The sequence below is a fragment of the Erpetoichthys calabaricus genome, chromosome 12 (assembly GCF_900747795.2).
Source record: "Erpetoichthys calabaricus chromosome 12, fErpCal1.3, whole genome shotgun sequence".
Lineage (NCBI taxonomy): Eukaryota > Metazoa > Chordata > Cladistia > Polypteriformes > Polypteridae > Erpetoichthys > Erpetoichthys calabaricus.
In genome coordinates, this window is record NC_041405.2 from 60,341,548 (window position 1) to 60,366,962 (window position 25,415).

Sequence of the window (25,415 nt, forward strand, 5' to 3'; positions counted from 1 at the left end):
TGTTCATCCTACAGACCACCATCCTATGCTACCTAACTACACTTTCCCCGGTCACCACTTTGCAGTCTTCAATCTCCTTCAGATTGACCCTCCTGCATAGGATATAATCTACCTATGTGCATCTTCCTCCACTCTTGTATGTCACCCTATGTTCCTCCCTCTTCTTAAAATACATATTCTCCACAGCTATGTCCATCCTTTTCGCAAAATCCACTATCATCTTATTCATTCCTCTCCTTGACACCATACCTACCCATCACCTCCTCATTTCCTATGTTCCCTTCACCAACATGCCCATTGAAATCCACTCCAATCACCACTCTCTATCCCTTAGCTACACTGACCATCACTTCATCCAACTCTTCCAAATCATCTTTCTCATCAATCGCACACATAACTTGCAGGGCATATGCACTAACAACATTCATCATAACACCTTCAATTTCCAGCTTCATAATAATCACTCTGTCTGACACTCTTTTCACCACCAAAACACTTTTTACAAACTGTTCCTTCAGAATAACGCCAACCCCTTTTCTCCTACTATCCACACCGTGATAGATCAATTTCAATCCATCTCCGATCCACCTGGCCTTACTCTCCTTCCATTTAGTCTCTTGCATGCACAATATATCAACCTTCCTTCACTATATCATCTCAGCTAACTCTCTCCCCTTACCAGTCATACTGTCAACATTCAAAGTTCCTACCCTCAGTTTCACTCTCTTTACCTTCCTTCTCTCCTCCTGCCTCGTCTCCCACCTCTGTTTCTCCTTCTTCAGCCAACAGTAGCCCAATTCCCACCAGCACTCTGGTGGTGGCTGTTGTTAACCCAGGCCTCAACTGAATCGGGTTTGGAAATCTGTATTGTTTTCCGCATATTGATCTGGCAAAATTTTACACTGGATGCCCTTCTTGATGTAACCCTTCCCATTTATTTGGGCTTGGGACCAGAACGAAGAAACACACTGGTTTGTGCATCCCCTGTGGCTGGGTTGGTGCACCTTCAACAATATTAACTGGAATTTCCTGAAAGCAGCAGAAATGATTATGGATTTTAGAAGACACTCCTAAACCCCTCCTAAACCCCAGTTATAAATTATGTCATTGACAACAGGTTAAAATCATTAGAATTTCTTCGCATGACTATCACTCTCAGTCAGAACTGAGATAAAAGAAATGCTCTGATCGAAAAAGTTTGGCAATATATGTTTTCTCTCCAAAACCTCAAAAAGTTAGTACTGGTACAGTTTTATTAAGCTGCTATTGAAAGCATCCTCACTTTCTCCATAACAGTCTGGTATGGCAATGCATCTGCTCACTTGAAACATAAACTGCAGTATGACTAAGACAATTCCATTGAGGTCCTGTGTACATCACAGGTTAGGAAATCTGATCAAAGTCTACACTCACCCAGGCAACCATCTCTTTCTGTTATTACCATCTAGGAAATGTTACCAGTTACTAAAGACTAGAACTACTAGACATATGAATGGTTTCTGTACTTATGCAATCACTATTTCTAAATTCCTCTAATCAATCTAAATTATGTTTGTTAATTATCTGTTTATACTATATGGACTTACTTGATAAATTACTGAGTGGGAGTGTAATTTTTTACTATATTGTTTTATAAATTTACATTTTTTGCAATATATTATTCATTACTACTGTATATAATGTTTTGATGCTGTCATGTCTTTTAAGTTATGTTTGCTTGATTGTATTTACCTTATGTTATGCGTATGGATGTTAACACCAAGTTAAATTCCAAGGAACTAATTTGCATGGCAATAAAGTTCAAAGTTCAATTTAACGTTGACCTTTTTCACATTTTGTTGGTTGTAATACAAGATACACTATTGATGTTTATGTCACAATAACAGTATTAATAAAAATATGGTAACCTGCATTTATACAACAAAAGATATGTCCATCAAAAATAAATTTTTAGCCTAAAATACAATATCGGGTTAACTAAAATCCAAATCTGCACAAAGAGAGAGACAATGTTTTTTGTCCATGCAAATAAGTGTTATGAAAGCAGAACACCTCACCCAATCAACACTCAGTTTTTTTTTTTTTTTTAGTATTATCTGAATTTAGCAGTAGGAACAGTGGACTTTATGGGGACAGTGCATCACAACTACAGTGTCATGCTGTACTTAGTCATACTGTATTTTAGTTTCTTGTCTAAATGCCTTCAAATAATTGCATTTAAATGTTCAATTCTCATTTTATGTGAAAATTGCTTGATGCTTCATTTTCTATTTATTTTCTGATTCTGCTTATTTAACAACTGAGCTACAAGAAGCTGCAGCCTATACTGACAGCAAGTCAGGAGGTAACACCAGATAGGTGTAATAACAGTTCATACTCCTCACGATAAAAATGTAAAATACATTTTCACAGCATGTGTCCTATATTTTTACCAAGCGAGTGCCCTGGATAAAAAAAAAGACCCAGGCCTTTAATGACCTCTTGGGCACAGCCAATTACAGTGTGTCGACCTTGTTGAGTGGTTTACTTACTTTGGCAGTGACATTCATGTTTCTGGTGACTCTTCCTATGAAGTCAGTAGACTGATTGGGAGAGCATTGAGCCATGAGGTTGCTGGAAAGGGATGTGTGATGCTCCCGATATCTGTGCAAAAGGATGAAGGTTCAAGTTTTTGTGTCTTTGTGCTTCCTGTTTAGCTGTTTGGCTAGAGACATGGACACTATCTAGTGACTTGAGACAAAGACCAGACTCCTTCAGTATTGCATCTCTTCGGAAAATCCTTGGGTACCGCTGGTTTGACTTTGTATCAAATGAGCGGTTGCTCATGAAGTCCACAATGAGGCACATTACCTGCATTGTGAGGGAACGTCAGTTACGGCACTACAGCCATGTGGTGCGATTCCCTGTGGGTGACCCGGCTCACAGGATCTTCATTGCTGAGGACCTGAGCAACTAAGCCAGGCCAAGGGGATGCCCACGTAACACCTAGTTAAGGCAGATAGATGGTCAGTTCCGGGGGATGGGACTGGACTTTGTGTCTGCTTGGGGGTTACCATCCAGGATCCCAAGCTCTTTCATTGTGTGGTGAATGATGCAACGCTCTCTAACAGTGCATGCTTCCCTGACCCGACCTGATATGACCAGTCCTGTCTCTGCCTGGGGGGTTGCTAATCATGAGTGTTAATTTTGTTGATAAAACTAAGACTAAAAATACTTGTCAATAACATTTTTCTTTTCTTTACCAAATCCAAAAATTATGTAGAAACATTATGCTTTCATCCTGTGTACAACCTGGTAATGTTGTGAAGCTCCCTATCACCTCTGTAGAATCAAAAGAAAAATTCTGATTTGATGAGAGATGTTAACACTAGAATTACCAGAGCCTACGAAAAAACTTGTAAATCCGTCCCACCTTAAATCGCGTCTTAAATCCGTTTGCACCTCTCCGCCAGTCTTTTGTCATCTAAATGTGCTGATAAACACAAGCTGCTAGCAGCCAGCTATTCCATCCCCCCACTGACATAGAAGGAACCTCTCCTAGCTCATGCCTTGCCTTGATTTGATGACAGTATCTGGGATTGAAGTGGAGTTTTAGAGTGGAAATAATATAGAGTTATTTGGAATACACACATTTCATGTGTGTTCCGTTTCTATAGTAGTCTGTGCAAACACATTTTTAAAACAGAAACGTTTTTCATATTCTAATAGTAAATGACAAAATGTAGGCATAAACTATATAACGTATGAAGCCTGAAGTTCATATATCAAAGAAACACTTTCACAAAAGGTACAAATAAGGAAAACACGTGCACTTTTATTCAAAAATATAACTGCACAAAAAAAAAGCCGCGTTAGCATGCCACATTGACACTCTTACTACAACCGCTGCGGTGGCGTAATGGTATCAGCTCCTGACTGGGAATCAGAGGGTGGCGAGTTCGATCCCGCACGGCTCCACTTCGAGAAGTGAACTGTTCTTATTCTTACAATTTTAGAATAACAACATAAATTTGATTTCAGTCTGTAACAGCCAGTGTAACTTATGATACTGGTAAAGGTTAGCTTTTTTTTTTTTTTTTTTATCAGTCTGTAACAGCCGGTGTAACTTATGATACTGGTAAAGGTTAGCTTTTTTTTTTTTTTTTTTAATTCACTTTTCATTCTCGCAGTCGCATTCAGAATCAATCCATACAGCCCCATCTGACATAAAGACGCGCTATAGGTCTGCAGTGTACCACGATGCATACTACCGCCCCCCCTCCCCCAAAAAGGGTTCTGACACACAAACACTGGCGAAGCTGCCTTCTTCGTATCTCACCGTCACTTGAAATCAGCATTTCTTAGCATTGCACCACGCAAGCTGTCGTATCAACCACCAACTGTAACTTGCTTTCTTTATTCTTCGGTTATAGTCTTGAATAAAAGTGCACTTTTATTTATGTGAAAACAGCTGTGTCAGATGGGGTTGTATGGATTGATTCTGAATGCGACTGCGAGAATGAAAAGTGAATTAAAAAAAAAAAAAAAAAAAGCTAACCTTTACCAGTATAATAAGTTACACCGGCTGTTACAGACTGAAATCAAATTTATGTTGTTATTCTAAAATTGTAAGAATAAGAGCAGTTCACTTCTCGAAGTGGAGCTGTGCGGGATCAAACTCGCAACCCTCTGATTCCCAGTCAGGAGCTGATACCATTAGACCACCGCGGCGGTTGTAGTAAGAGTGTCAATGTGGCATGCTAACGCGGATTTTTTTTTTTGTGCAGTTATATTTTTGAATAAAAGCGCACGTGTTCTCTTATTTGTACCTTTTGTGAAAGTGTTTCTTTGATATATGGACTTCAGGCTTCATACATTATATAGTTTATGCCTACATTTTGTCATTTACTATTAGAATATGAAAAACGTTTCTGTTTTAAAAATGTATTTGCACAGACTACTATAGAAACGGAACACACATGAAATGCGTGTATTCCAAATAACGCTATATTATTTCCACTCTAAAACTCCACTTCAATCCCAGATACTGTAATCAAATCAAGGCAAGGCATGAGCTAGGAGAAGTTCCTTCTAAGTTGGTGGGGGGATGGAATAGCTGGCTGCTAGTAGCTTGTGTTTATCAGCACATTTAGATGACAAAACACTGGCGGAGAGGTGCAAACGGATTTAAGACACGATTTAAGGTGGGACGGATTTACGAGTTTTTTCGTAGGCTCTGGTAATTCTAGTGTTAACCCCTTAACCGCCCTCTGCCGGATATATCCGGCATTGTAGCTTTATTGCTGACGCCTTACTGCCGGAATTATCAGGCACATTTGCCTGTGGTTATGTGAATGCCTGGCGCGTAGTATAACTGACAGTTTGGCGTGGGTATTATTACTACGTTGTATTTCGACAACTCTGCGGTTGTATTGGGCGCTCACGTGATGTGATTCGAAAGTGAAAGCTGTGAATATGGCGAAACATAAACTGACTTCAAGTGAGGTTTTGCAGGCGATTTTGGACAATAATTCTGATCATGATTGTAGCAGTTCTGAAGAAGATTTTAGCGACAATGATGATCAGCAACGTGTGCTGCATGATACTGTGAATGACGATGATGGCGATGAGTGGGTGTATCCCCAGCATCTCAACTGGACTGCTGCCCGTTATCTGAGCCAGATATGAAAGATCCAAACCGTGACCGCTTGTTCAAGCTACGTCCTTTGATTGACCATTTATTTGAAACATTTCAGCAGGTATTTCAGCAGGTAAATACTGCTTGAATAAATGTAAAGTAAAAAAACGAAAATTGTTCAGATTTCTCCTGGCATGGGGAATATTTAGGGAGTTGGCGGTTAAAGGGTTAAAACATTATTAAATATTTGAAGTGTACCATCTTAAATTAAAATCAAATTATTTCAGTAAAGAATTAAAGTGGAGATTATTTAAATCACTTTATTAAGATGAAAAAATATGGCTCCTGATCATGGAAATCACTTTACTTTTATCTCTTTTGGCCCATTAATTTCTTATAATGAGTTTTCAAATATTGTTTATAGGAATTGCAGTTCTTGAAGGGCCTATGTATGCAGTTGGAGGCCATGATGGTTGGAGTTATTTAAACACGGTAGAACGGTGGGACCCACAAGCAAGGCAATGGAATTATGTTGCCAGCATGTCAACTCCAAGAAGTACAGTTGGTGTTACAGCATTGAATGGCAAGTAAGTATTTCAACAAACATTTCAAAAGAAAAAAACAATCTTTGAAAATAACGTTCACTCTGCAGGGGTGCACTATTGCAAGGTTTGCATTATTTTTTTAAATAAACCCAAATTCTGAATTAATTTAAACCACGTGCCTATTGACATTTCTTTTTTCACGTTTCAGCACATTTCATATGGATTCATTATGGCTCTGTGTTCCGTTTTGTCCTTTATAAAATATTTTGAGCTAAGGCATACACCAAGTAAAACGTGTCTCATGATGCATATGGCAAGGTGTTGTGATGTGTGTTGAGCAAATATGCACTATGTTCAACTTAGTCAATTAAAAAATTGTTCAGTGTTATAAAAACAACTATAAAGTGAACTACATATTGTTAAAGAACATTCTCTTTTTAATTTGTGGAAAATGACTAAAACATTGGAAGATATAAATGGGCTAATTCTTTGTCATTTTCTAAAATAATAACAGTCTGATAGTACTTTTTAATGCAGCAGAGGCCACTGCAAATAATGAAAAGGTGATCTATTTAAGCCTGTCTCTTCACTGTGCCTGTACTTGTGGTACAGTATCCTGAATTTTTGATTAACAAAATAGAATAAACTGTGCTAGTGTGATTCTGATTTTTCTCTTTTTTTTGTAATCATGCTGATTATTGTACTACATGCTGTAATGCATGTTATGGACTGATTTTTATTTTTCCTAAGTTTTTTTTTTATTGCTTTGCACCCTCCCCCACCATAACTGATCGTCTATGAGGGAGGAGCAAAAGCTTTAGATTTGTCAAAAATGTTGATCTGCAGTTTTTGATGTTGATGGGTTTGCATCTGTCTGTTTATGTGTGAGTGTGTGTGTGTCTGTGTCATAATTTATTGAGAATGGTCTAGAGCTAAAATGGCTGGATGGTAAAATACCAAACTTGAAACTTAAGCCTGTTATGAAATGACAATATGCTAATTAGTTTTTGAGCCAAATCATGCAAGAGAAAGAGGCATTCTTGAGGCACCCTCAAATACCGTATTTCTGAATTCTTCTCATCAATTGCTAGTGTAAAGACCTATTTTATGATAAGAAAGATCAGCATCAGAGCGTTAAATAATTACTGAAATGTTATGCAGTAGCATAGTTCGGGTAACTTGGTTCCTACTGTATAGCGACTGTTGAAAGCAGTGACATTGAACACCATTGGGAGAGGACTGTCCCAGGTCTGCGCATCACAGAGAGTGATGCTATTAAAATGCAGAGTTTACAAAGCTCCTCCAACAACAGAGGAAGATGATCATCATCCCAGAGATACAAGACATTCCACGCACCTACCCAAATGGGCCGCCTGAAATTGGGACCCGAGTGCTGCTGTGAAGTGGGTGACACCTCAGCACCACACCAGTTCAGATCCTCAACAGGCCAGACCCCATTGACTCTCCAACAGTTCTGACTCTTCCGGGGATGAGGTTCCCAAGGGCTTTCCACCTTTCATAATGCGAACAGCCTTCCTATGGGCAGCTACAGCAGAGCTAGTCCTGCAGGAGTTCTGTCTGGCGTTTTAAAGCTGTGTGAAGTTTTTACGGTGGCTGGAGTGCCAATCCTGCCACCAACCCTCAAGTTTTCTCAGCAAGTTGGAGGACCACTTGCAGGGTCAGATGCAGTTTAACACAAGCACATCAGTTACGGCAAATTACGGCCTGAAATGACAATTAATATATATCGTATTTCATTTGAAACAAAGAAAAATAATCCTGGCTCTAGTACATTTTACCAGTGCAGTAAGAAGGGAATAAAATGGAATGTGACATAAACTGTAATGTAGTGGCACCATTTACAAGTTTTACTTTATGTTCAGTATGTCCTTTATTGTTTTTTTCTTTTATATAAACTAACAAAACGAAAAAATCAAAAACACAACTATTGTCTTACTGGTCTCATAGTTCAGGGCTAATTCATTTACTGGCCCACATGACAAATCTAGTAACAAATACACAAATTCATACTCCCAATCACATCCTTTACTGTTTTATTCTATCTCTCACCTTAAGATCTGGTCACACTACCTCCCTGCTAGTGTGAGGTTTCACCCATCTCACGTTCTGACTATAAACTCAAGATTGCCATTGGTCAAGGGGCAAATTTAAAATACACCCTGAGGCTGCTTCTAAGTCACTCCCAGGAATCACTTCACATCTGGGGTCAAAAACACCAATGAAAGATCCTGTGGCTTTCTTTTCAGAGGTATCTCTGGGATCCCCAGCTCTTCCTCCTTTCCTGAGACCCTGTACTTAATAAAATGGCCTGGAACTTTAATTCCCTAGTCTGCCATGTGAGATTTGGAGGGATTCTCCAAATGTCCTCTCCTGTTTCCCATACCGACCTTCTGGACAGATGGCTATACATCCTTATCATTCTCTGGACTACATATCTTCTAGAATCCAAGGGGAGCATTTCATGATTGTCCTAAAGCTGCAGATTTAACTACCCTGTCAGGATACCCATTAGTTTATGAATATTGTGGTGTGTTTTAGAAAATGTCTGTTTTGGTTCTTGAAATTAATTATTGTTTATGTTTTACATCATTTCTGTCTCACTAGTAAGTTGTCATTCATACTGATAACCACAAGGGGCAGTGGATACTTTCCATATGAAGTTAATGACTAATGAAGTGAAGTCTTTTTACAATTTTAAAGAAAAGTTAATGTAGCTGCATTTGACAAGGGTTTCCAAATAGTTCAAAATAGTTCAAATGCAGCTACCAGACAAGCATTCCAGCACTAATATGACTTGCCATATAGAAAAGACTCCACAGTCCAAGTGTCTTCATTTTAAAGATTTTAGTAACATTCAAAGCAAACAGTTCACACAAAAAATAAAGAGAAAATGTTGATAATAGACAAAAAAAAAAGAAAAAAGGGGAACTTATAGGATTCTGCTTGAGAATTAGATATCTAACTTACATTTCTTAAGGTCATAAAAGTATATGCCTAATGCATATCTGTCTAACCAGTCATGCTTCTTTCTAGCAGTCGAATTTCAATCTAAGGTCTATTCTACTGTCACACAAAGTTAAAATTATGGACATTCCATTGTCTATAACTTATAGGGGGTTAAACTGAATCTTATGTTGTCTATGTTAGGCTATATTATATTCAGAATCAAAAACTAAGTAAACTAAGGTAAATTTACAATTAACATTAACTTAAAGGATTTGATTCTTACAGGTAAAAAGGAAGAATTTAATGTGTTCACTTTCTAGTTATATGATGATTGTACTTTATTTATACCTAAGGGCAAATTAAAATTTTACTGAAGCTCAAAAAAAAAAAAAAAAAAAAAAATATATATATATATATATATATATATATATATATATATATATATATATATATAAAGTAAATGCGCATACACCGTCAGCATGGCACTGGCAGATCTAAACACTAGCGTGGAGAATTGCACGTATACTGAGGTGAGTTTACCTGCATTTGGAAGTTCCTGTCCCACTTTATGGCGCCAAGCAGAGTTGTGTTGCAGTGAAGCAATTTATTAGCCAGTGAAGGCGATAAAGTTGTCTGTTGTTATAGTTCTGCCTTTGTCCAGAAACGGTTTTATGAACAATCTCAGAATGTCTTTCTCTGGTGGGACGACTGGGATCTTTTCCTAACTATGGAGTAGCATTGCACACGCACATGCAAATCTGTTGTTTTTCACACGTTCTGCATAGGTGTCTTTGTTGTCAAAGCGCAAATGCCGCATGATAGTCTGATAGCAGTCACGGGGCATTGTATCTTTGATTACCGGTTGTGACAGTAGATGGCGCTATACCAGTGCTTAATCCGACACAGAGAGATGCTGAAGGCATACTTATAAAAACTGAAGCTTTTTATTATCTTCCCTCGTGGAGAACATCATCCCCGTTCCCACGAGTATGCAACACTGTCCCAAAGCACAAAATACCTCTACACAATACATTTTGTTTCTTCCTCCCCCAGTCCTCCTCGGCAAGCTTTGTCTCTCTCCTCCCGACTCTGGCTCACTGAGTAGTGGCTGCTAACTCCTTTTAAAAGGCACATGGAAGTGCTCCAGGTGCTCTTTGACCTAATTCTGGCAGCGTTTTTTGAGTGTGGCGAAACAGCTGCTCTCCAAGGCTCAGCAGCAACTGCAGCACCCCCTGGTGGCGCCCCCGGATCCCAACAGGGCTGTATCCAACTCCATTTCCCATGAAGCCCTGCAGGAGTCTGAGGCACCACAGCAACCCATGAAGTCTGCCATCTATCATCCCCGTGGCGTCCTGGCCAGACAAGGACCCTGGCCGTCTGTGACATGTTACAACAAATAGTTCTGAACAGGCATCAACCACGGTACCAACTGTGGTCATCGCTGCTCTTGTGAAATTAATGGAGATAAACGCCATCAACTCAGAGAGGGAGAAGTAAGTTAATTGTACCACATGAGTATCACTGACAGAATAAAACTGAATAATAAAAAAGCACTAGCTTTTACAAGTAGCCAAAATTTACAGTGGGTGTTACAGACTCAAATCAAATGTATGTTTTTATTATAGTATAGTAATAATAATAGCAGCTCACTACTCAAAACTCCAACCTGCAACCTTTTGGTTATAATGCAGCAGTTCTTACCTCTGCACCATCCAAGAAGACATACTGTATTAACTTTCTGCTGAAGGACATTTGACCTTGGGTTTTTAGCTCATTGACAGCAACATGTAAATTCAATATTTTTTTTTTCCTTTGGTTATATTCTTGAATAAAAGTGCACGTGTTTATTTGATACTTGGTCTTCACACTTCATGTCATTATTACTACAACATGGAAAAAGTTTCTGTTTTAGGTATGTGTTCAGCATTTCTTGCTTCACATTTCCTGTCATCCTACATTTACCCAGATCATTGTAGACATGGAACACATATACATTGTATGTATTCCAAATAATAATATATTATTTACCCTGTACAACCCCAGGCACTTCACACTCACATAAAGAGACTTGAGGTGGAAGAACTTCAGCTGCGTCAGTGGGGGATGGGATAACAGGCTGCTTGTTCTGATTGACACATTTGCAAAACAAAAGATGCTGACGGAGTGCTACAAAGGAATTTAACTCTTTTAGGGTGGATGTCGACTTTTGTCGACAGGAGGGGTTGAAGGCGAATGTCGACAAAAGTCGACATCCAGGGATAGGGGGCGACAATCAGCTGTTAATGGCGACAAATCTCACTGTCACGTCACAGGCATTCCCTCTGTGCTTGGTGGAATGCTAGACTCGTTGACTCGGAAAATAAACATTGCGTGTGCGTGAGTTGTGAAATGAAAACAAAGGCAAGATGGCACCGACATGTGAAAAGGCAGCGAAGCAAGTGCAGAAAAGAAAACACTCGGCAGACGATGTTTTGCGCATTATCGCGGAGTCGGACTCTTGATTTTTCAGAATCGGACTTTATTGGCAGTGATCAGGAGATCGAGCAAGAGAGTTAGAAACAGGCATCAGCTGATCAGACACCAGCCGATGCCGCGCGAGCGGATCTGCTGCCAGTTGAGTGCCTTGGCGCAGCCGATGCATTTACGGCAAGGTTCGCATGGGATAAATACACAGACATTGATCCGTTGAGAGCCGATCTGGCTACCGGAGTTTACAAGACGGCATGGCTTGCTGTTGGACACGACAGATCACCAGCTGCTGTACTTCAGGCTGCTCTCTCCTGATGCTGCTTTTCAGCTACTGTCAGACGAGACAAACAGGTAGGCAGAGATTTTTTTTGAATCGCGGGCTGCGTTTGCATCGCATTCTCGTTTTTCAAAGTGGAAACCCACAACGAAAGACGAGATGAAGCACGCTGTGGCATTACAAATAGAGATGTGACAGAACTGGTGATATAACTTCAGGGAGCATTGGTCCAAACGTGTTTTGTCCCCTGGTGGCTTAGGTACATGCTGCTGCAAAGTTTTATTCACTTCTGTAATAAACAGAAGCAAATCCCATGGGGTGAGCCAGGCTATAATGCCATACATAAAGTTCATAAAGTTTCAGAAGATGAAAAGAGGTGACAATACGGTTTTCATGCAGGCAGAAAACTTGGTGGCAGTGGCATGGCACGATGGCAAATGGGTGACTTGTCTCTCTACAGTACAGACTAACAATATATGTGAGAAAGTGCAGCAACAGACAATTGAAAAATAGGCACCAAAGCAACACATATTGTAAGGAGTGCAATGTGGCAATGACTGAAATTGGCTGCTTTGAGCGAGATCAGACTTTGCTGTGTAAAATGTATGTGATATGTATGTGAAATCATAGAGTATGCAGGCTCATACAACATGCAAGACAGTAACATTTGTCAAAAGTAAATATTTTTTGTTGATTTGATATGTTAAAAAATTGCTTTGTGTTCTTTTTTAAAAAATGTTAGTTTTTGGAAAAATATTCAGCCCTGGGAGAAAAGAAACAAAAAAAAATTAGCCCTAAAAGAGTTAAGGTGGCTCGGGATTACAACATTTTTCATAGGCTTCAGGGACTCTAGTGGTAACACTAGAATTACCAGAGTCTACGAAAAAACTCGTAGATCCGTCCCTCCTTAAATCGCTTCTTAAATCCTTTCGCACCTCTCCGCCATCGTCTTTTGTCATCTAAATGTACAAGCTGCAACTAGCCGGCTATTCCATCCCCCCACTGAATAAGAACATGCACGAATTTCTCCCAGCTCATGCCTTGATTGATTATCTGGGAGTGAAGTGGAGTTTTAAAGTGGAAATAATAAATCGTTATTTGGAACACACGCATTTCATTTGTGTTCCGTTTCTACAGTAATCTGTGTAAATATATTTTTAAAACAGAAACTTTTTTTCATATTCTAGTAGTAAATAACAAAATGTAGGCATAAACTATATAATGTATGAAGCCTGAAGTCCAAATATCAAAGAAACACTTTCACGAAAGGTACAAATATAACGGAACAAGTGCGCTTTTATTCAAAAATACAACTGCAGAAAAAAAGCCGCCTTAGTGTGCGACATTGACACTCATTTGCAACCACTGCTGCTGTGGCACAACAGTATCAGTTGCTGACTGGCAATCAACAGGTCACGAGTTCGATCCTGCACGACTCCCTTTTGAGAAGTGAACTGCTCTTATTTTTACTATTTTAGAATAAAAAAATACATTTGATTTCAGTCTGTAACAGCCAGTGTAATTTATGATATTTGTAAAGGTTAGCTTTGTTTCTGTTTTTTTTATTCACTTTTCATTCTTCCTACCCCATCTGACACTGCTGTTTTCACATAAAGACGCACTATAGCTCTGCAGTGTATCACGATACATACGACCCGCGTGTTTTTTTTCCCCCAATCTTGCCAGTCCCCACACGTTGCTGTATGCTATTTCTTTTGTACTCCAGGACATGCAGAGGAAAGCATAGTAAAGAGTATTAACTTCAGCACTATATGCAATCATCAGACACTCCCCATCTGACACTGCTGTTTTCACATAAAGACGCGCTATAGCTCACCCAAGGAGCGCCCTTCCCACATTTGCATGTGTACTTGTTGCAGTGTACACACCTCTCTGTGCTATGGTTTCTATTACACTGAGCAAGCACCTGTAATTCGCAGCTGTATTCATTATCTCAAAACACCACACACATTCACAGTAATTCCCAGTTATGTCCACCACTCACACCCACGCCCACAACCATACAGAACTGATTCCACATCAGAGAAATTCCAGTTCCAGCATAAATTCACAAACGATCTGACGCTGTTCGTTTTCAAATAATATTGCATTAGTGTGATGATGTTTTCACATAAATTGTCTTTCTTTCAGGTGTGTAATAGAAACCACAGCATAGAGAGAAGTTAATAAATTGTAACAGGTAGACACGTTGTAAATGTAAGAAAGACAATCCTTGTGTGTGTGAACTGTGAACTGTTAACATTTGAATCTGATGATTGCATATAGCGCTGTCTTATTCAGTGCACTTATTCAGTGCGCGCAAGAACATGCAGTTCCAGTTGCTGTGTGCTACAACATGCTGGTGGTGATCAACGCACATTTTAAAAAAAGAAAGAAACAAATATATGTGACATTTTGAAGAAATCATTTTATGATGACGCGAATAGTACCAATCAGAAAACATAATCGCACTAGTACAATATTATTTGAAAACGAACAGCGTCAGATTGGGTGTGAATTTATACTGTGGGCTGCTAGAGTCAGATCAGAAGCTGAATAAGCTGAATAAGCTCCTGTTCTGACTCTAAGTAAAAATGTATGAATTAATCAACAGAAATAACCGCGATCGACATTTTAAACTTAACGATTTACAGTGCATACCAATTTATAAATTTTATGTCCGTTTGAGGTTACAAAGAAAAAATAAACACTTCCTCCCCAGCGGGGAATCAAACTCGGGTCTGTAATACACAGCAAGGCTGCTGTAGCGCTAAGTCAGCAAATCTGACTGCTATGCCACGGAAGGTGTTATACATAGATAGATAGATAGATACTTTATTAATCCCAAGGGGAAATTCACAGCATCGTTGACCCTTTTGTGAAAGTGTTTATTTGATGTTTGGACGTCAGGCTTCACAAATGCTATAGTTTATGCCACATTTTGTAACATTTATTACTAAAATATGAAAAAGTTTCTGTTTTAACAATGTATTTACACAGATTACTGTAGAAACGGAACACGCATGAAATGCGTGTGTTCCAAATAACGATCTATTATTTCCACTCTAAAACTCTAGAAGTTCAGTCACTCCCAGATAATCAAACAAGGCATGAGCTGGGAAAACTTAGTGAACGTTCTGAGACGGTGGGGGATGGAATAGCCGGCTGCTTGCTGGCTCGTCTTAATCGGCTCATTTAGAAGACAAAAGAGAGGTGAGAACGGTTTTAAGGTGGGCTGGATCTACGAGTTTTTTCGTAGACTCTGGTAATTCTAGTGTTAAGGCAGTTCTCAGCAGTACCCAAAGTGTCATAGTACTTCAACTTGCTGTAACTTGCTGTGAAACGTGACAGTACATTAAACTAATATTAAAACCAATCAAACATTTCTCAATATATGTAGGCAGGCTACGCCTGAATCCTTTCAACTTTACTTTTCATCCTCACTCTGGATCTCCACCTCTTTTATCTTTGAGCAAGCTTCAACCTTCAAATGAACAGCTTCACGACAGGGTGTAATAGAGCTCCATAGGTGGCAATGATCACAGTACTACCAAGTGAATACATAAATATTTCATATATCAAACTTTATGTTATATGTTATAGACATAGGTAGCCATTAGATCCTTTATACTCACCCTTTGACATTTCTCAAGTTTGCAACTTGTTCTGAAGGAAGTTGAGACAAGCTGACACTCAGGTCTGTGTTGACAGCATCATCTTTTCAATTTAATTTAGAAATTCATCCAAAAATTAATAGTAACTAGCCAGAGGCCAAATCTTAACATTAATAATTTTAATAATTACAATTATTAATAATTGTGTAAAAAAAAAAGGAGCGAAAACTTCTTTAAATGCTACCACATAGCACGGCACCTGAAGTTGAAAAAAAAAAAAATAGTTTCTTCAAGTTTTGCAAACTGTCTGCCTCTCAGCTCTCAAGACTGCAATTTTCAATTAGTCAGTCAGTCAGTCAGTTATCTTCCAACCCGCTCTATCCTAACACAGGGGCACGGGGGTCTGAATTCTGTTTCTTCCAAGGTCATCAGACTGTTGGTTAATTCAATTCAGCTGTGTCGTATTATCCCTTGGCCCTCAAAAGACTAACTAAGGGCTTTCCACACCACTTTAAAAAACCATTTACTGGTCAGCGTAATTTAAAAAAACTTAAAATCAGAGGCCTCCAATAAAGACTTCAATACTGAAGAGTATATGCTGTGGCTTCATGTAAATCCAGAAAGCTCAGGTAAGACTACAGAGAATAACTGGTATCACCACCTTCAACATTTTGATTACATTAGTGAAGAGATATGACACCTGACACTTCAGCAATTGTATTTTGCCATTGTGAGCAGTGAGTTTTATTATCAAGGTGCCAAGCTCTTCAAAATTATTTATTTTGTTACCTTTAACTTTAACATCCCTATAAATAGTAGCAGGTTCTTCCCTAAAATCCAGCCATAAAGTTGCAATCTCATTTGCGAAAAACTTCAAGTTTATCCACATGCTGTGCATTTTGGTGTCCACTGCATCCTTGTGTCATCTTGAACTAACTTCTTTTTTTTTCAGAATATTAGATCAATCTAGACAAGAACTGGCCAATTAGCCCAACAAAGCTCACTGTTCCTATCCCCTTAATTCTTTTAAAATAACATCAAGTCTAGTTTTGAAAGTCTCTAAAGTCCTACTATCTACCAAACTACTCGGTAGTTATTCCATGTGTAAACTTTCTAATGTTTGTGCAAAATTTACCTTTAACAAGTTTCCAGCTGTGTCCCCATGTTCTTGATGAGCTCAATTTTAAAATAGCAGTCTCGATCCACCATACTAGTTCCCTTCATAATGTTAAACACTTCAGTCATGTCTCCTCTTAATTTTCTTTTGCTTAAACTAAAAAGACTCAGTTCTTTTAATTTTTCTCATCATTCACTATTTTAATACAACAGGATAAAATTTGCCATTTTCCTGTGCTTTGGAATTTCCCCAGTGTGCTGTGACTTCCTAAAAATACCCGTCAAGGGTTTACGTATGTACTCTGTAATCCTCTTAAGAACTTGAGGGGTATATATTATCTGGCCCTGGGGCCTCATGTATAATACATGTGTGTACAATTCACACTAAAACATGGTGTATGGACAAAACCAGAAATGTGCATGCACACAAAAAAAACCAAATGCATAAATCTGTGTGTACAGCAACTTCCACGTTTTTCTGCTACATAAATCCCGGTCAGCATGAAATGTAACGCACATGCATGCTACTGCCGCCCCACCCCAACTCCTCCCAGAATTATGCCTCTTTGAATATGCAAATCAATATAAATAGCCCCTTAAGTTCAGTTTTCTGTGAAAAGACAATTGCAAAGGCACAGGGAAAATAGAAGAATTTCAGCGAATACCAAATGGAGGCTAGGAAAAACGTACTATTTGTTGGTTTAAGCAGTGGTATAAACAACAAAAGGAAGTTTGTTTTTTTTTAAATTTTATTTATTAATTTTATTGTAATCATTCCATACAAATAGATCAATTTATAACAAAAAAAATTGAAGACAAATCAAACCCCACCCCTGAGAAGGAGAGCTTAGCCAAAGGAGAATTGCTTAGGGCTTTTTAATAAGGCAACAATAAACAAAAGAAAGGAAGAAATATATAAAGGTAAATAAAAAAAATGGAGAATGGAAATAAATGCGGTAATAATTAATTCTCTTATTCTAAAATAATATTGATTAGATCCTGCCAGGTTTTAAAAAAATTCTGTACAGATCCTCTAACTGAGAATTTGATTTTTTCCAATTTCAAATAATATAAAACATCGGTTTCCCACTGACTTATCAGAGAAGAGTTAGGATTCTTCCAATTTAATAAAATAAGTCTGCGTGCCAAAAGTGTAGTGAATGCAATCACCGTTTGCTTGTCCTTCTCCACTTCTAGTCCATCTGGAAGAACACCAAACACAGCTGTTAATGGGTTAGGAGGGATTGTGACCTTCAGGCTGTCTGAAAGGCACTTAATAATTTTGGTCCAAAATGATGTTAGTTTGGTGCATGCCCAAAACATGTGACCCAGTGAGGCAGGAGCTTGGTTGCAGCGTTCGCAGGTTGGATCTTGCCCTGGAAACATTTTGGACAGTTTTAAGTGGCACAGATGAGCTCGATATATAATTTTTAGTTGAATAATTCTATACTTTGCACATATGGAGCTCAAGTGAATTCTCTGCTTTGCTACCTTCCACTAATTTTCTGATATATTGATTATGAGATCTTCTTCCCAATGTCTTCTTGGGTCTTTGAAAGGTAGGGACTCTAATAAGATTTTATATAATGCGGAAATGGTGTTTAATTCTTCGAAATTGAGCAGGATTTTTTCCAGCATGGTGGAGGGTACAAGGTGAGGAAAATCGGGCAGTTTCTGTTTAACAAAATTTCTAATTTGAAGATAGTGAAAGAAATGTGTAGCTGGAAGGTTGAATTTGGAACGTAATTGTTCAAAAGATGCAAATATGTTGTCTATATAAAGATCTCTGAGCATTTTAATCCCAAAACTTTTACAGGTATTAAAAACTGGATATGTTTGCGAGGGTTGAAAGAGGTGGTTCTCTTGCAGTGGTGCCACGGATAAAATGCTTTCTAAGTTGGTTCCATATTCTGAGTGAGTAAAGCACAATTGGGTTATTAGTATATTTGCGATAACTTGCATTTATTGGAGCGCAGAGCAGGGAGTATAAAGAAGTACTACAGGATTTTACTTCTATTGCGAACCAAGCCTGTGTATATTCATTTTTTTGTGTCCAGGTTTTTATGGCTTGTATGTTTGCTGCCCAGTGATAAAACTGAAAATTAGGTAAAGCCATGCCACCTTCTGCCTGAGGTCTTTGTAGGGTCGCTCTTCGGATACGTGGGTGTTTTGAGTTCCAAATTAATGAGGTTATTGTTGAATCTAATTGCTTAAAAACAATTTATTGATATATATTGGAATGTTTTGAAGTAAAAAAGAAGTTTAGGAAGGATATTCATCTTAACAACGTTAATTCTTCCGGCTAGAGTGAGATGAAGGGTTGACCATCTATGCAAGTCTTGCTTAATTTTTTCCGTACAGACAACAAAATTTTGTTGATAAAGAGCTTTATGTTTACTTGTGATATTTACCCCTAGGTATTTAAACTGATCTGCTATGGTAAAAGGTAGGTGTCCAATCTAATATTATATGCTTGTGAATTCACTAGAAAGAGTATACTTTTATTCAGATTAATTTTAAGACCAGATATCTTTTGAAATTCTGTGAATGCTGTTAAAACTGCAGGCACAGTGTTTTCTGGGTTTGATATACAGTAATCCCTCCTCCATCGCGGGGGTTGCGTTCCAGAGCCACCCGCGAAATAAGAAAATCCGCGAAGTAGAAACCATATGTTTATATGGTTATTTTTATATTGTCATGCTTGGGTCACAGATTTGCGCAGAAACACAGGAGGTTGTAGAGAGACAGGAACGTTATTCAAACACTGCAAACAAACATTTGTCTCTTTTTCAAAAGTTTAAACTGTGCTCCATGACAAAACAGAGATGACAGTTCAGTCTCACAATTAAAAGAATGCAAACATATCTTCCTCTTCAAAGGAGCAAACAAATCAATAGTGCTGTTTGGCTTTTAAGTATGCGAAGCACCGCGGCACAAAGCTGTTGAAGGCGGCAGCTCATACCCCCTCCGTCAGGAGCAGAGAAAGAGAGAGAGAGAGACAGATAAAAAAATCAATACGTTCCCTTCGTGCTTTTAAGTATGCGAAGCACCGTTCAGCATGTCGTTTCAGGAAGCAGCTGCACAAAAGATAGCAAACGTGAAGATAATCTTTCAGAATTTTTAGACGAGCGTCCATATCGTCTAGGTGTGCGAACAGCCACCCTGCTCACACCCCCCTACGTCAGCGCAAGAGAGAGAGAGAGAGAGAAAGTAAGTTGGGTAGCTTCTCAGCCATCTGCCAATAGCGTCCCTTGTATGAAATCAACTGGGCAAACCAACTGAGGAAGCATGTACCAGAAATTAAAAGACCCATTGTCCGCAGAAACCCGCGAAGCAGCGAAAAATCCGCGATATATATTTAAATATGCTTACATATAAAATCCGCGATGGAGTGAAGCCGCGAAAGGCGAAGCGCGATATAGCGAGGGATCACTGTATATAAAACCATATCATCTGCAAATAGAGAAATTTTCTGTTCCAGTCCTTCTCTGATAATCCCCTTTATCTGATAAGAATTTCGACAGTGAACCGCCAGTGGTTCAATGGCGATTGCAAACAGCAGTTGTGACAAGGGACATCCTTGTCTGGTACCATGTTCTAGCTTAAAGTAGTCTGAACAAATGTTGTTAATACAAACTGAAGCTTCTGGATTGGTATACAGTAGTTTGATCCGTGCACAAATATTTGGGCCAAACCCAAATTTCTCCAATGCAGTGAAAAGGTAGTTCCATTCAGTCATATCAAATGCTTTTTTCTGCGTCTAATGATAGTAATATCTCTGGGGTGTTTGATTATTGCTGGTGAATATATAGTATAACATTAAACAAGCATCGGAGATTGGAAGATAGGTGTCGGCCTTTAATAAATCCAGTTTGATCCTGTGACATTACTGAGGGCAGCTCTTTCTCCATCCTTCTAGCTAGAATTTTTGAGAGTATCTTAACTTCATTATTCAGGAGTGAAATTGGGCTGTATGATGCACATTGTAACAAGTCCTTATTTTGTTTAGGAAAGATGGTGATTAATGCTTGACGAAATGTTTGAGGTAGTATTTGGTTGTCTCTAGTTTCTGTAAAACTATACTATTTAATAAAAGGCAAAGCCCTGACTGACTGACTGACTGACTCATCACTAATTCTGCAACTTCCCGTGTAGGTGGAAGGCTGAAATTTGGCAGGCTGATTCCTTACAGCTTACTTACAAAAGTTAGGCAGGTTTCATTTCAAAATTCAACGCGTAATGGTCATAACTGGAACCTCTTTTTTCACAATATACTGTAATGGACGGCAGCTCGATGGCCGTGGGAGGAGGAGTTGAGTGTCACGTCATCACGCCTCCCACGTAATCACGTGAAAAGACTGTGAACACAGTAGTGAGAAATGAAGGAGGAGCCGCAAACAGCGAAGAACAAAAAATTCATTAAACAATTGAGAAGGGAGCGAAACAATAAGAAGCGAGCGAGTAAAGCATACAAGTATCTTCATAAGGGAAACAAAGCACGGTGTAAAATGTAAGTTTAAATTAAGTTTATAGAAACGCTCCTGCTGCGGATTGCAATAACATATTCGCGAGATAAAAGAACGCAGTAGGGAGAAATGAAGGATGAGCCGTAAACAGCGAAGAACAAAAAATTCTTTAAACAATTGAGAAGGGAGCGAAACAATAAGAAACGAGCGAGTGAAGCATACAAGCATCTTCATAAGGGAAAAAAGCACGGTGTAAAACGTAAGTTTAAATTAAGTTTATAGAAACGCTCCTGCTGCGGATTGCAATAACATATTCGCAAGATAAAAGAACGCAGTAGGGAGAAATGAAGGATGAGCTACAAACAGCGAAGAACAAAAAATTCATTAAACAATTGAGAAGGGAGCGAAACAATAAGAAGCGAGCGAGTGAAGCATACAAGCATCTTCATAAGGGAAAAAAGCACGGTGTAAAACGTACGTTTAAATTAAGTTTATAGAAACGCTCCCGCTGCGGATTGCAATAACATATTCGCGAGATAAAAGTTTAATGAGAAGACACGAGGTATAAACGAACCACACGCCGTAGCGCAACGTTAGGGGCTTCACCTCTGGCATTGACGTTCGAGATTCAATTCCCGAGAGCAGAATTAGGGAGAAACACGTGTCGCATACTCTTTGCATTATTTGAAAGTAAACTATTAAAACCATTCTATGATCTGCTTCTCGCAACTGAAAGACGGCACATGGCGGATGTTAGCCGACTTACTGACCGCAACGTTAGGGGTTTCGACTCTGGTGCCGCAAACAGCGAAGAACAAAAAATTCATTAAACAATTGAGAAGGGAGCGAAACAATAAGAAGCGAGCGAGTGAACCATACAAGCATCTTCATAAGGGAAAAAAGCACGGTGTAAAATGTAAGTTTAAATTAAGTTTATAGAAACGCTCCCGCTGCGGATTGCAATAACATATTCGCGAGATAAAAGAACGCAGTAGGCAGAAATGAAGGATGAGCCACAAACAGCGAAGAACAAAAAATTCATTAAACAATTGAGAAGGGAGCGAAACAATAAGAAGCGAGCGAGTGAACCATACAAGCATCTTCATAAGGGAAACAAAGCACGGTGTAAAACGTACGTTTAAATTAAGTTTATAGAAACGCTCCCACTGCGGATTGCAATAACATATTCGCGAGATAAAACAACGCAGTAGGGAGAAATGAAGGAAGAGCCGCAAACCGCAAAGAACAAAAAATAACAGAAAGAGGGCACGTGGCGGACGTAAGGCGACTTGCTGACAAACCACAAGCGTGACCTGGCAGGTAACCACCCATACAATCAGATTGTGATTCAGAAAACGAATGCCATGAATGTAATTACCACGATCTACATACTGTCAAATAAACGAAACACACGCCGTAGCACGACAGCTGTGAAAAGGGAGCTTCACAAAAAAACAGATCCTTAACAAATTGTTATTGGTATATTTTCGATCCGTTTAAAAAGGTTTTCTTTTCTTCTTAATAAAAAATTAAAAGCAGTACTTCGCCGCAACGAAGCGCGAAAATTTGGCTATATATATCTGCTTCTCGCAATTAAAAGAGGGCACGTCGATCTACATACAAGGCGAAAGTCTTGCAACATTCAAAGATGATGGTTTGGGATAAGTACACCATGGAACATAAAAGAGCTTATGAAGCCTTGAACCGAAAAAAGCAAGATCTCAGAGAAAAAAAAAAAAGGAGGTAATGTTGTTTTACTCGCTGTAGATTTTAGTCAAACATTACCAGTTATTCCACGAGGGAGACCAGCAGATGAACTCAACGCGTGTTTAAAATCCATGCTTCTCCCACGGTCGGTTATATGACGCGTGTTCTCGGGTAGGTACACCAAAAAATGTATACATTTAAACATGTAATGGGCAAAGAAAAAATGAGGTATACCCGAAGGCACTGCAGTAGTACTCAATGTAACTTTACTTCTTAAATGTTAATGTTTTACTGTTTAATAATTTATACGCTTCTTATATGTTGTTCAAATTCTTTTATCAAAATACCAGTGACAGCGCAATGCACGATAACATGGAGTTAATACACCATACGCATCCGCCCACGGCCGCCCTGGTGTGCGCAGATAGGACTTGATTCTACAATAAAATAAAATAAAGATAAAAAGAGTAATACAATCATCACCCATAAAGCGGATAGCAGACGTGACGTACTATATGTGTACCACATTTCAAGTCAATACGTGAAACGGTTTGCAAGCTACATGTGATTTAAAATCCTGGACAGACAAACAAATAGCCACGGTAGCAAATTATAGAAGAAGATTTTACTGTTTAATAATTTATATTTATATGAAATGTGCTTCTTATATATTACTTCATATTCTCATATGATAATGATGTTAATGTTGTTTATATTGATTTCTATGTTATTGTAAGTGCATGTATGTGTGTATATGTATGTATGTATGTGTGTGTATATATATATATATATATATATAAAATATATGTGTATATGTATATATAATATATGTATATATATATGATATATCTGTATATGTGTGTATATATATATATATATATCTATACTAATAAAAGGCAAAGCCCTCACTTACTGACTGACTGACTGACTGACTGACTCATCACTAATTCTCCAACTTCCCGTGTAGGTAGAAGGCTGAAATTTGGCAGGCTCATTCCTTACAGCTTACTTACAAAAGTTAGGCAGGTTTCATTTCGAAATTCTACACGTAATGGTCATAACTGGAACTTGTTTGACTGACTCACTCATCACTAATTCTCCAACTTCCCGTGTAGGTAGAAGGCTGAAATTTGGCAGGCTCATTCCTTACAGCTTACTTAAAAAAGTTAGGCAGGTTTCATTTCGAAATTCTACACGTAATGGTCATAACTGGAACTTGTTTGACTGACTCACTCATCACTAATTCTCCAACTTCCCGTGTAGGTAGAAGGCTGAAATTTGGCAGGCTCATTCCTTACAGCTTACTTACAAAAGTTAGGCAGGTTTCATTTCGAAATTCTACGCGTAATGGTCATAACTGGAACCTGTTTTTTGTCCACATACTCTAATGGAGGAGGCGGAGTTACGTATTGCGTCATCACGTATTACGCCTCCTACGTAATCATGTGAACTGAAAACGAGGAAGAGATTTACAGCACAAGTCAAACGCGGGAACGAAGGTAAATGACGTTAATTGTTGACTGTCTTTTAATACTGTGTAAGCATACATATTAACATGTGCAATTAAACGTGTGCATTTACGGGGTGATTTCTCAGGCTTAAAAGCTTGCCTTTTATTAAAAAGGTAAATGCAAACTCTTTTCATTCTGAAGGGCACAAACCACGTTAGATTACAGCCGTTAAACGCACAAAAATGTCAGTACACCAGATAAATAAGCGCAACATATTATCAGTTGTATTGTATGCTTACAATACATATAGAAATGTGTTAATCGTTAACTAATATTATGGGATGGTGTTTTTCGACTCGGGCCTTGATTTAAACGATTGCATGTCTTGGTGGGTTTGCGTATCTTATTGTCAATATCTTTACACCTCTTTTTAAGACTTAATTTAAAAAGGTTTTCTTTTCTTCTTAATTAAAATTTAAAAGCAATACTTCACCGCTGCGAAGCCCCTCTAGCGCTGACATCCGAGGTTCGATTACCGTTAAGCGAGTACAGTGAGTATGTACGCCTGATGAGCCAAGAATAAGGGGAAAAGACGTGTCGCGTACTCTTTGCATTATTTGACAGTAAACTATTTTCATCCATTCTATGATCTGCTTCTCACGACTGAAGGCACCGTGGCTGATGTTACCTGACTTGCTGGCCAACCATAAGCGTTACCTGGTAGGTAACCACCCACTCACTTCACTCCCTTACGGGAATCAAACCTCGGACGTCAGCGCTAGAGGTGAAGCCCCTAAAATTGCGCCAAGGCGTGTGGTTCGTTTATTTGACAGCATGTAGATCGGGGTAATTACATTCACGGCATTCGTAGTCTGATTCACAATCTGATTGTATGGGTGGTTACCTACCAGGTAACGCTTATGGTTAGCGAGCAAGTCAGCTCGAAGTGATCACTCGAGTGAAGGCAGCTTCACAAAAAAACAAATCCTTAACAAACTGTTATTGGTATACTAGCAAAATACCCGTGCTTCGCAGCGGAGAAGTAGTGTGTTAAAGAGGTTATGAAAAAGTAAAGGAAACATTTTTAAAATAACGTAACATGATTGTCAATGTAATTGTGTTGTCATTGTTATGAGTGTTGCTGTCATATATATATATATATATATATATATATATACACACACAC

General features: G+C 38.7%; 1 protein-coding gene across 4 annotated transcripts in view; it reads left to right on the forward strand.

Moving 5' to 3' along the window:
- Positions 1–25,415, forward strand: part of LOC114663090 (kelch-like protein 4) — a 638,922-nt gene that overhangs the window by 536,125 nt on the left and 77,382 nt on the right. For all 4 annotated transcript variants that reach the window (XM_028816853.2, XM_051935330.1, XM_051935331.1 and 1 more), the window contains exon 8: positions 6,042–6,204. In XM_028816853.2, the coding sequence (XP_028672686.2) occupies positions 6,042–6,204 (163 nt within the window). The remainder of the gene's footprint in view (positions 1–6,041; positions 6,205–25,415) is intronic.